At 53.2% G+C, this 12,445-nt stretch overlaps 1 protein-coding gene across 1 annotated transcript in view; it reads left to right on the top strand.

Moving 5' to 3' along the window:
* Window positions 1-7,037, top strand: part of COL16A1 (collagen type XVI alpha 1 chain) — a 50,191-nt gene extending 43,154 nt beyond the window's left edge. Inside the window, exons 64-72 of the mRNA XM_029948668.1 lie at window positions 956-1,006; window positions 1,348-1,437; window positions 2,888-2,923; window positions 3,492-3,536; window positions 4,422-4,610; window positions 4,980-5,046; window positions 5,739-5,915; window positions 6,090-6,167; window positions 6,697-7,037. Of these exons, the coding sequence (XP_029804528.1) occupies window positions 956-1,006; window positions 1,348-1,437; window positions 2,888-2,923; window positions 3,492-3,536; window positions 4,422-4,610; window positions 4,980-5,046; window positions 5,739-5,915; window positions 6,090-6,167; window positions 6,697-6,899 (936 nt within the window). The 3' untranslated portion in view covers window positions 6,900-7,037. The remainder of the gene's footprint in view (window positions 1-955; window positions 1,007-1,347; window positions 1,438-2,887; window positions 2,924-3,491; window positions 3,537-4,421; window positions 4,611-4,979; window positions 5,047-5,738; window positions 5,916-6,089; window positions 6,168-6,696) is intronic.
* Window positions 7,038-12,445: the final 5,408 nt, after the last annotated feature.

The following is a 12,445-nucleotide window of genomic DNA, read 5'->3' on the forward strand; positions in this document are numbered from 1 at the left end:
AAAATAGTTAATGATCAAAAAGAGGAACTCTCGGGTTCTCATCAGTGCGTGTGTGGATCTCAAGGGGTCTAGCGGCCCCGAATCGGGGACCCCAGGTCTAGCCTAGTCCCCGCTTACACTACAGATGAAAGGAGCTGCACACACTGATTTGTGACCCCGTTGCAAATGCATCGGTGGGCTGGGGAGAGGGGGCACAAGGTTCTGCCTCTCACCTCTGTCTGCCCAGCGTCTGCCCCTGCTCTGTGCCAGCCCCAGTGCTGGGCATTCCTGCCACCAGAAGACTTGTGATGAGTAGATCAGAGTCCATGCCTCCAAAACTTTCCATCTGGGAGTGTGGAGGGGCATGCTAGGAGAGAGACCTGTGTGCCCTGGGCTTCAGAGGTGCAGCTCTGGCCAGGGAGCTGGCACTTGAGCCGTGACTCAGAGATGGGGGTGGCCTTCCAGTCCTGCCCCAGCCCAGCAGAGTGACAGCACCCTTCGTGTTGAGTCCCATTGCCCTCCAGGGACAGCAGATGGGAGACCCAAGACTTGGGGCAGGCTTATCCGTTGGGACTCTGGGGTTGGAGTTGAACCCCTGCTTCTCCCACAGAACAGGAGGAACTAGGAGGACCTCAGAAGACCCCAGGCCCACAGAGTTCATCTTCAGGCCTTTGCCCTCTGCCCTCGGCTCTGGCTGTGGTGCCCAGATCATCCCTTTGGCATAGCCCAAGATGAACCAATCAGTCCACAGCAGGCGTGAAGGTCACCTGTGAGCTCAGGGACCCTTCCGGGTATCAGCTCTGATACAAATCTTTTGGGAGAAGCCCAAGTGCAAGACCAGAAGGGAAGTAGGGTTTAGGAAGAGGATGGAGCTGCTGAAGTTTCCAGCTGGTTCCTGCTGTTGGTCCCTCGCTACCTCCTGGGGGGACTTATTACTGGAGACTCTTTCCATCCCACTGACTTCGTATTTCTTTAGGGGCCACCGGGGCCTCCAGGCCAGCCGGGCCCAGCTGGGATCTCTGCAGTGGTGAGTGACATGGTCCCCTCATCCCTCCCTCCCAGGGCTCTGGCTGGGGCTTCTTCCACAGAGGGGGGTGGTGAGAACAATTTGAGCCCATCCCCCTCCTTCCCTGGCTTCAGCCTCTCCTGCCTCCTGGGTCTCCTCCAAGTGGCATGTAGCAAAGCCTTTGGAGAGGGCTGGAGGCCAGCACAGGCCCCCGCCTTGAGTTCAGGCAGTGCCACCCTGCTCCGCAGGGCCTGGGGATGGGGGCAGGGTCCCTGGCACACAACCACACCTGCCTCTCTGCTCTGTGAGGTTCACTGCTGTCTCTCCTGTCCCCTCTCACCATCCGCCTCCCTTCTCTCCAGGGCCTAAAAGGAGACCGGGGAGCCCCTGGAGAAAGGGGCCTTCTAGGCCTTCCAGGCCAGCCTGGGACCCCCGGACACCCTGGCCCCCCGGTAAGACCCCACATCTTACTGCACAGCGCCAAGGGAAAGGGCCAGTTGGCTTTGTCAGTCGAGCACAGCCCCGCACATCTGGGTTCTGCAGGGGAGGAGAGGCGGTGGGCAGGGAAGAGGCAGTGTGGAACTTGTGCCTGAGGATCACGTCACATCTGGAAGGAAGGACGAGTTCTGCGAGCCAACGCCTGCCAAGCGCACCCCAGGCCGCTGCCTCTGACCGTGCACCGCACTGGGTGTCAGGCGGGGGGACCTGGCGCCCGTTCTGCCCCTGCCCTGCCCCCTCCCCTGGGGAGCTTGCCGGCAGCCACAGAAAATCTGTAAAAGTCAGGAGCCAGAAATGCAGTGCCGTTACCGCAGCCCTCTCAGCAACTTGGAAGCCGGTCCTTGGTCTCGGCTAGTGTTTAGTACTAAGAACTATGACATATTGGTCACTGTCAATGTGCCGAACGGTGACCTAAGTGCTTGACATCTTGTCATTTAATCTGGACCGCAATCCTGTTTAGTGGGACTGATTGTCCCCATTTTCCAGATGAGAAAGCAAAGCGCAGCAAGGTTCAATAGGTGGCCCACTGTCACATAGCTAGTGAGTGGAAGAGCCTGCCAGATTCCAGAACTTGCATCATCCTTAGCCACTCTTCAATACTTCCTCTTCCAAAGGTTCCAGACAGGTGGCCCACATCATGTGGATGGATTGCCAGTCCTAGGGATGAAGTCCCCTGGGGAAACTGAGGCAGGAGCCCAGGTCTCCTAGCCCCCCAGGTCAGGGTATTTTCTTCTGGGAGCAGTGGCCATGGCCCTGGGGCTGGCAGCCTCAAGGGGTTGGTTGACCCCAGCCTGTGCAGGGGTGATGGTTGGCACATCCAGCAAGAGGGCTGAGTCTCACCTACTCACTCTGGTTCTTGCCAGGGCCCCGGGGCAGGTGGGTCCCTCCAAGCCTCTGTCCCTCCCTGCCTATAGGCTTGGAAGCCTCCAGGGTCCCTGGCTGAATCTGCCAGTTGCCTTGTGATCAGACTCCTCTTCCCCACCATCTCACCAGATGCAAGCTGGGCCCAGGGTCGGCCTGTCCAATCCTAGGAGCAGGCTCAGGCCGCCCGGGCCTGTCTCCGGGACCTCCCTGAGGACAGAGGTTCACAATTACCGCCTTTGCTGGCAAACGTGTGACATACACTCAGACAGCTAGGGATCTGTGAGCACGGTCTGCTCTTCCCTTGCACAGCGCCGTCTGGGAGGTGGCTGAGCTGTCAGCATGGGGCCCCGGGACAGGCTGAAGTATGGGGTGGGGCTCTGAGTCTCCATGGCCTGTGCCCAGGGTGCCTGAGGGTGAGGGCTAGAGGATCATGGTTTCTTGGTGGCACAGGGGCTGGGCGTGCATGGTGGGCAATGGGGAGGTGGATGACAGCATGCTGGGTTGGTGCTGATGGCCCTTCTGCCGCTCTCTACTCCACAGGGTGAACCTGGTGCGGATGGTCCAGCTGGCAAAGAGGTACCGTGTTGGGTTTCTCCTTCCCTTGGGGATGCTGCTGCTTGCTCTTCGCCTTGCCCCCACTCCACTTCCTTCACTCAGTATGCACACCTCGAACGCAGAGACCCTCTCCAGGCAGATATGCAGGGAACTGGGAGCCCTTGCTGCATTGTGGAGAGCGATCAGGAACGGATGAATGACACTTATTCTTCACTACATTTCTATTGTGTGCCTGGTCAAAGAGAGCCGATGACGGTGGTGGTGGTAGACCCCAAACAAATACTTCCTGGGCACCAGCTCTCGCCAGGCCTTCTGATATGCCATGCACTGGCCCTTTCCTTCTGGCTTCTCACCTCTATTTGTCTGTGACAAGGGACCCAAACAACACGATCACACAGGGCCATGCCCTAGGAGACATCATTCTCCCTTTGAGCTGTCAGCCAATAGAAGGGAGGCGGTTGCCCAGAGCCCAGCTGGACACAGCCCTGGGCCCCTAGGGTTGTGGAAGGTGGTCCTTTCATGACGCCTCTCCCCAGGACAGCTGGGAGAGGCTGCTCAGACTTGACCCCTGACTTTTGCTTTTCTCTAGGGACCCCCTGGAAAACAGGGACTCTATGGGCCCCCTGGTCCAAAGGTGAGTGGGCATTGGCTGGTTTTGAGAAGAAGAACTCATGAGTGATTAAGGCCAGTTCCAAGCTGCGACTTTAGCCATGGAGAGGAGACACAGGAAGGCCAGTGGGCACGAAGAAAAAATGGGCAGAACTCAGGACTGGCAGCAACCTCATCTCTGAAAATTTTTCACGGGGGCCTATTTCTAAGCTCTGATTGGGAGGATGGAAATCTCCAGTTCATTTAGTCATTGACCGGTTGATTGATTCATTCATGCTGCCGGCATCTGCTTGGTCTCACGTTCCAGGTCCTCTGGCCCAGCCTGGGCTAAACAGAGGTCTCTGAATAATAGCCACTCCGTCCAGTCACACTCCCACTGGCGCATGGCAAGACTTACAGAAGATTAGACATAGCACCCAACTCAGCCTGGGGAGTCCGGGAGGCTGTGCACAGGACGGGAGCATTTCAGCCGAGCAGGGGGAGTGTCCTGGGTAGAAGAAGGGAGAGGGCATTCCACGCACGAGGGCTAAGACAGCGTGGGCAAAGCAGAGACTTCTCAGCAGTGAGGCACAGCTGTAGATTCAAGGGCAGGGCGTTAAACCTGGAAAAGAGGTGATGGGGACCACATCATGAATGATCTTGAATGCCTGGCCAAGGAGTCAGGGAGCCATCAGGATTTCTAACAGGGAGTTATGGCATGAGTGACTGTCTTTTCAAAGGACTAGGACTGCTCTGGGGGCAGTGAGGCCCCACAACCTGGTAGGAAGCTGCAACCACAGTCAGAAGAAGATGCCAGGGGCGGAGTGGGGGTGGGTTGGGGCGGGGGGAGAGAGAGGCTGATTGCTGAGACATAATGAGGTGGGCTTGATTAGTCCTTGGTGATGCTAGATGTGACTTCCTGTCCTTGTAGGGTGATCCGGGACCTTCAGGACAGAAGGGCCAGGCAGGAGAGAAGGGAAGAGCTGGCATGCCTGGTGGGCCCGGCAAGAGTGGCTCCATGGGGCCTGTTGGGCCACCGGGTCCTGTGGGAGAGAGAGGCCACCCTGGATCTCCGGGGCCTGCAGGGAGCCCTGGATTGCCCGGGGTGCCCGGCTCCATGGTAAGGGGAAAGGCTGGCAGCATGGGCACCGTCCCACAGAGCAGGCATCCAGGGTGGAGCAGAGACCATCGCAGAAGCCCCCGAGGGAAACAGCATGAAACCACATGGTGGTTCTTAACCCTGCTTCGGAGAACAGGGAGGCGTGGGGACCCCCTCCCCAGAAAAATGCACTGATCGATAAAATGTTGTGCACCATTTCAGGCGGGGGTGGGGCAGGGTTAGGACCTCGGATTAAGTATCTGTGGGATGCCCCTAGAAGCTTTGTTCCCTTCCTTATCCTTTATTTCCACAAAGTCTATTCCCAGGGGGAGAGCCAGGCTTGGAAGTATAATTGAGGCAGGTTTTCTTTTCTTTTTTTTTCTTCCTCAGGGAGACATGGTGAATTATGATGAAATCAAGAGGTTCATCAGACAAGAGATCATTAAAATGTTTGATGGTAATTGGCAGCCGGCTGGGCGGCAGTGGGCGCTGCCGGCTCTTCCCCACTGTTTCTCTGCTCTGGCCTGGCCTCCTTTTCCTTTAGAGCCCAATCCTCCTCCCCAGACCCCTCCTCGCCCACTTACAGGCATATGTTCAGACTTCAGACCTTCCTTATCACCAGCTCCGCTCAGAGATACGATGAATCCCCCTGCCCTCCCCGAGCCCCCACTGCAGCAAAGGACACAAGAAAGTTGAAATCAAATGAGTCTGCGTGAAGGGAGCTCTAAATAGAGGGGCGAGCAGCAGCCATAAGATAGCTGGTGTGGCTTCACTTGTAAGCTTTTTCCCTGTTCACTGTTCCTCCGGCATCGCCCTGCTAGGGCCTGGGGAGAACGTGGCCCCTGTCCTGATGGCGCTAGCCATCTTGCTTGGGAAGCAGACCTTGAACGCCAAGCAAGGAGTCTGGACTTTCTCATGAAGCCAGTGGTAGACTAACACGAGTGTTGGAGAAGAGGGAGGCCCTAAATCAGGTCTGTGCTGCTGAAAGAGCACCGTGCAGAGGAGGGTGGAGGCGAGGGCATGGGAGGCCTGTTCTTTGCTCTGACTCCCCTTTGAAGAAAGGCTGTCTTGGACCCCATGCTGGCGGCCTGTCTGCATCAGGCTGAGTCCCCGGGACACACTGGGACCTGCCGCTGTCCTTTCTTGCAGAGAGGATGGCTTATTACACCTCCAGGATGCAGTTCCCCATGGAGATGGCTGCAGCCCCAGGACGACCGGGGCCCCCAGGGAAGGACGGGGCTCCGGGCCGGCCAGGTGCTCCGGGATCACCGGGACTTCCTGGTCAGATTGGCAGAGAAGGACGCCAAGGCGTGCCAGGAATGAGAGGTAGCTCTGCCCTCCAGGTCCTGGGGTGCACGTGTGACTCTTTGGGGCAGACATGAGCATTGCATGAGGTCTGCTGTGAATATATTTGTGTGTCTGCTTGTGTTTCAAATAATCTGACTGGGTGTGTCATTTCTCTGCTCAAGAATAGGACTCATTTTATTTCTTTTGTCCCAGGATTGCCTGGTACCAAAGGTGAAAAGGGGGACATTGGCATTGGCATGGCAGGAGAAAATGGTCTCCCCGGCCCCCCAGGTACGAAGCACCATTATCTCAAACAGCCGCTATGCTTCCCTTACGTTCCTTCTGCAACTCAACATCGTTGTGTAGAACCTCAAAGAACCACAGGTCCATCACCCAACGTTCACAGTCGTGCCAGTGTGTGCAAAGTGGGGGGCGGGAGGCCCAGGGCCCGTCCTCAAGTCCTAAACTGGGCTAGCAGGACACAGGGGAAGAAGACAGCCAAATATGGTGAGGCCAGCGAATGAGCGTTCACGTCCTGCTCGGCGCCATGCTGGCTGTCCAACCTTGACAAGGTCGCTGAGTCAGGCTGCACAGCTTAAAAGAGAAGTAACCGAAGCCTGACAGCCTGGCTCTGCGACCCAGCGTCACTGAACACTCAGGCTCCCGGTGTGAACCTCTCTGAACCTGTGTCCTCATCTACAAGATAGTATTTCTGACAAATAGTTATCAAACATAAGGTGTTATTTACCATGACCGTGATTTCTTCTGCTCTTTTCACCTGGGTCTCCTGACCTCCCCTCTCTGACTCTCCCCTCCCCAGGTCCTCAAGGCCCTCCGGGGTATGGCAAGATGGGCGCGACTGGACCAATGGGCCAGCAAGGCATTCCAGGCATCCCTGGCCCTCCAGGTCCCATGGGCCAGCCGGGCAAGGCTGGCCACTGTAACCCCTCGGACTGCTTTGGGGCCATGCCGATGGAGCAGCAGTACCCGCCCATGAAAAACATGAAGGGCCCTTTCGGCTGAAATCACGGCCTCCGTCAGATGCAGGACTCCGTGGGGAATAAATGGCCAAAACATACGGGACTCTGTGATGAGTTGTGAATGTTCTGTTTTTCTTAATTGCTATTAATATTTTTTTACCAATAAATAAATAAAACTACACGCAACCCCACTACCAGTGGGGTCTTCTGGTGCTGCCACTGCCTCTCTGTCACTCCCCTTCTGTCATGTGGCCCCAGGGTCATAAGGGCATTTCCCGAGTATCTGTGGCCAACCAGTGGGGTTATGTGGGATGCTGCTGTATAGGGTGCACTCAACTCGGCTCTCCTCTCGAGATGCTTCCGAGTCATGCTTCGGTCCCCTGTGGACTTCGGGTCCTGCCCTTCATGGCACGCCTCTCAAAGTCAGAGAGGGGGCCTCACTCAGCCTGTCCTCAGGGACGAGCCAAGCGCAGGTTTGAAGGCCCCACTCACCGCTCATAAAGGCCCCTCCCTGATTGCTTCCCGAGAGAAACCAGCGTTCAGTACCCCACCCCACCTCTGCCCACCCTCCTCACCTCTTGAGCGGGGCCCAGAGCCATTCCAGGGTGTGCCTGGGGGAATGCCACCCCGTGCGGAGGTGTGTTCCGGTGCTTAACAGCTTCCCCGAGCGCAGTCCCTTCTTGCTGCTCCAGTAATTCCGTGATTAGAAAGTCTGTGCAAACAGGAAAGATAGGCTTCATCTCCCGGCCTAGGCAGCCAGGGACTGCTTCTCCGGAAAATGAAATGGAACCTTTTGCCTGGACCAAGGCACTGCCCTGTGCTCGGCTCTCCTGGACTACAAACGGCATCTTTTGTAAAACCTCATTCATCTAACGTGTGTGGTGCTTTTTCCACCGTCTTAGCAGAGGCCTTCAGAAACAGGCTGTATCAGCGGAAAGGGCAAAGGGGTCATGGGCGAGCCATGATCAGATCTAAGCTCAGGGTCTTCAAAGTCCACTGGGAATTTGGTGATCTATCAGCTGTCTCCTTCTCCATATATAAAAAGGCCAGGAAGAAAAGAAGACCAGGAAAAAAAAAAAAAAGGGAGCAAGTTGAATATTATGGAAACATTCCATCTCAAGCCTCTTCCTTCTGTCCTTTTCACATCTCTTGTCCTGATGAGCTGGCTGCCCTGTGAGAAAGCAACAGGGCACGTCCAGAGGGACTTCTAAAGAAAGCCTTTTTACTGGCCCCAGCTTTCTGGAGGGTTTATTCAAGTTGGATAAACTTCAAAGGGATCACAGAGCAGGCTCAGAAATGTACTCAGAGTCTAGATGCTTATCCAAACTGCCTGAAGCCTTCAAACTGGCTGTCATCTCTCCAGAGCTGGCACGTCCAGCATGGTTCTGAAAACTCCCTCCTCCGGTAGGGCCCCCAAATACCAGGAGACCAGCCTACTGATGGCTTTCCTGAACCTTTGCCCTATTTTCTTCCTGCCAGGAGCAGAGGGGTGCCAGTGGCGGGGGAATGATATGAGGCAGACTCTGGGGCATGCCTCGGTGTCTCCAATGATGCTTTTAGATGCTCATTTTATCCCTCAGCAGCAATTCTCAGCTAACCCTGGTTCTAACAGAAACCACGAAAAAGCAAACACATCATCTTTGCATTGAAGTAGCAGCCAGTGTTGGACAGTGGATGAGGACAGATGTTAAAGTGTTCCCACTGGAAGGCCAGCTTCTAGTTTCGGCCCAGTCTGCGGGAAGTGCTAACTGATGGTTGGCCTCATGATAAGGAGGATGTTGGCGTGAGTAGAGACAGAAAAGCAGGGCCAGCTGTTGGGTTGAGCGTGTTGGCTCTGAAGGCCAGAGGGGAATATCACAATGGGGAAATGTCACACTCATCCCCTTTGAGGGCCCCCAGGGAATCCATCCTAAGATAGTAAATGATGCTTTCTTTCCCTTTCTTCCAGAGTCAAATTCATGCTCCTTACTCTTCAGGGGAGTCTCTAACAGGCTGGTTAAGCTGTCATGATTTGAGTGCCCGTCTCCGTGGAGTTTGGAATTGCTGTGTTTTCTTGGACCATGAAGAACCAGATGGAAAGCTGAATTTTATAGTCTCTTCTGTGACTGTGGTCAGCAAAAAAAATCCACGGATTTTGCTCATAAGTTCAGGAGCTGAAGAGAAAAGGAGGGGCCTAAGATTTCCACTCCTTTTCGGTGGCTCTCTCAAATTCCTGCCCTGTTATTCTTTGGTCTTCATTTCTTAGGATGTTCTAGGCTTTAAAGGCAGCATACAGGGACGCCTCGGTGGCTCAGTGGGTAAAGTATCTGACTTTTGATTTTGGCTCAGGTCATGATCTCATGGGTTCGTGGGATCAAGCCCTGTGTCAGACTCTGTGCTGACAGCAAGGAGCCTGCTTGGGACTCTCTCCCTTTACTCTCTTTGCCACTCCCTCACACGGGTAAACTCTCTCTCTCAAAATAAATACCAAAACTTAAAAAAAAAATAACAGCAGCACACAGGTCATTCAAATTGGTAAGATCTAACTTGATGAGTCTGTTCTCACTACTTTGTGCCAGGAACTGTCATAGGGAGTCAGAGGCAAACAAGATAGATGTGGCCCCTGTGCCCATGGTGTCCACAGAGAAAGCAGAGTTACACAAGCAATTACAACAAAGTGGTATGGTGGGGCAGTACCAGGCGCCAGGAGAGTGCAGGGCTGAGGGACCTCACCTTGTCTAGACACAGATCGATGGGTGCAGAGGGAACACCTGTGCCAAGGGCCAGAGGTGGCTAAGCACAGCGTGCTGACAGGGGGACAGTGTCTTGTGGCTGGAATGTGGAGTGTGAGCAGCACAGGCAGGGGGAGGCAAAGGTTGGAGGATCCTTAATTTGAGACACATTTCGCGCTGTGAGAGGGAGAAAAGGCTGCTGCACAGAAAAATCACCAATTTGATGCCTTCTGGAATTTAAACCTTTCTTTTTAGCATCATAGTTTCCCATCACCAGAACTCAACAGGATTTAGACGCTTTCTTCACGTGTGGTCTGGGAGCCCCATTATGACACTAGCTCTTTTTTTGTTGTTGTCCTGAATCATTTATGGGAATAGAATATATCAGTGTACTCTCTATATGATCCCATAATGCAAAAGAATTGTGGCCAAAACGCCACATCTGCCATTCTCATTTTTCTGTTGGTTCTGCGGAAATCTGCAAATCAACCTCTCATCCATAGCATCCAACTGCAATTTATATTTCAGGACTGGCTGTAGCTGGAATCAAAGAGAATTAATTCCACAATAATTAGGTGACCGTTGGTATTCCTTCTCAGTAAGCAATACTGGAGCTTGGAGCCGAGCCAGGATGCCTGGGAGGGGGAATGATATGTCCCAAGGGGAGGTGATATTTTCCAGTGGATGGGCCTTCCATTGCCAAGCTCTGCCTCACCTCTCACGGGTCAACCACAGCACTCCCGTGAACTCAGGAAAGTGCTCTGTGCTCAAAAAAGGGACTGGAATCCAAGTGTTCCTCTTTGGTTAAAGCTGAAAACAATAACAGGAACCTCCCCACCCACCTCTGTCTGCCTCAGGTAGTTGAGGTTTTGGAAATGAGTTGATTGTTTTTCAGTCTTTGGAAGATCCTGATCTCCCTTTCATCCAGCCTGCTCCAAAATAAACACACCTGGGCCTGCCCCAGGTCCTCAGAGGCACAGGCCTGGAGGTCAGTGTTGGCTGGTCTCCGTGCCCGAGAGAGGACTTGGATACTCTTGACCCTACAAAGCACAGACATCTAACAGAACGTTCTCCTAGGAACCCTTTGCTGGGCAGACGGGCTTAGGGCTTTGAGATTTTCATAAAAATGGAATCCTCAGCACCTAGAACAGAGGTCGGTAAGGGGTGGGAATGCAACAGGGTTAATATTTTTGTGGAATGAAAAGAGTGTGCATCACGTGACCCCAGCCTGCCGTCCGGGTGTCACCTATTTTCTCTCCCAGCAAATACCCCTTGACTTTCAGCCCATACTGCAGGACTTCTTCCTTTCTGAAATATTGCAATTTGATTCTACCCATTTTTTTTTTTGACTGGGTGAAAGGGGGCAATTTACAAAGGTAAAGACAAGACTACTAAGTGCTGAGTAGTTAAGAGATGTGCACCTGGGTTTAAATCCTGATGTCTCCATTTATCTTTTTGGTAGTAAGGAAGTCACTTAGCCTCTTTTCAGCCTCAGTTCCTCATAAACAAGCAGAAATACCTATCTCAAAATATGTAGTGGAGATGAAATAACACATTGTACTTAGCACAACATTGGGCACGTAGATAGCATTCAATATAGGATGACGACGATGATGATGATACCTCACAATATTTATTAAGTTAATTCCAGACACTATTCTTGGCACTGGCGACACAGGACTGAATAAGAAAAGGACAATCCTGCAGTATACATGTAAACTTTAGGGGCGCCTGGGTGGCTCAGTCGGTTGAGCTTCCAGCTTCAGCTCAGGTCATGATCTTGCGTTTCGTGGGTTCCAGCCCCACGTCAGGCTCTGTGATAACAGCTAGCTCAGAGCCTGGAGCCTGTCTTCAGATTCTGTGTCTCCCTCTCTCTCTGACCCTCCCTAGCTCACGTTCACTCTCTCTTTCAAAAATAAAACATTAAAAAAATAATAAAGAAACTTTAAAGAGGACATTCGAACAGTGATAAGTAGTAGTGAAGACAACAAAACACTCTAAGATGACAGGTGACTAGCATGTGGGGGGACAGTGCTACTTTAGATGTGGTGTCCAGGAATGTCCCCCCCCCCCCCGCAAAGTGATATCTGAACCGAAACCTGGATGGCAAGGAGGAGCTAGCCAGTGAAGGGCCAAGGGAAGAGCATTCCAGACAGAGGCAAGAGCTAATCCCCAAATCCAGAGGTGGGAATGAGCTCAGTTCCATGGGTGGAGTGAACGGAGGGGGACAGAAGGAGCAGGCAGTAAGGCCGGAGATGCAGGCAAGGTGTTGGCAAGGCACCAACATTTTTAAGATTTTAGATATTAAGAGTTATGAGAAGCCTCTGGAGGAATGTAAGCCCAGGAATGACATGATCTAATTTCCATTATAAGACAAACACTTTGGCTGCTCCATGCAGAATAGAGTGTGGGAGAAAGAGGGATTTGATCGGGAGGCTACCGCAATGATGCAGGCCACAGATGAGGGAGTCTTGGACTAAGGTGTTAGTGCAAACAGGGAGAAATGAGCAGATGTGGGTCTACTTTTGAAGTAGAGCAAATGGAAATGGGAAAATACGTGGAGAAACGGAGGCCACGCTAGGACAATCCTAGGTTTCTGGCCTGGGAAGCTGGGTGAATTTTCTGAGATTAAGGAGAGAAATGAGTTTTGGGGAAAATATCAAAGAGAACTCTTCCATGAGGCAGGCTGGACTATAGCACAGCAACAGTACCAAGTGCCAATGAGACTGGGTCATATGGTGAAGGGCCTGGAGTGCCGGAATGAAGAGGCTGGGCCTTTTTTGTAGGTGTATATGAAGAGGAGCCCTGGTAGGCTACCCAATGGGCAAGGAGCATGATCAGCACAATTATTTTGGAAAGTGCCTCACTAGATGGTTTG

The sequence above is a fragment of the Suricata suricatta genome, chromosome 8, assembly GCF_006229205.1.
Source record: "Suricata suricatta isolate VVHF042 chromosome 8, meerkat_22Aug2017_6uvM2_HiC, whole genome shotgun sequence".
In the NCBI taxonomy this organism is placed as follows: domain Eukaryota; kingdom Metazoa; phylum Chordata; class Mammalia; order Carnivora; family Herpestidae; genus Suricata; species Suricata suricatta.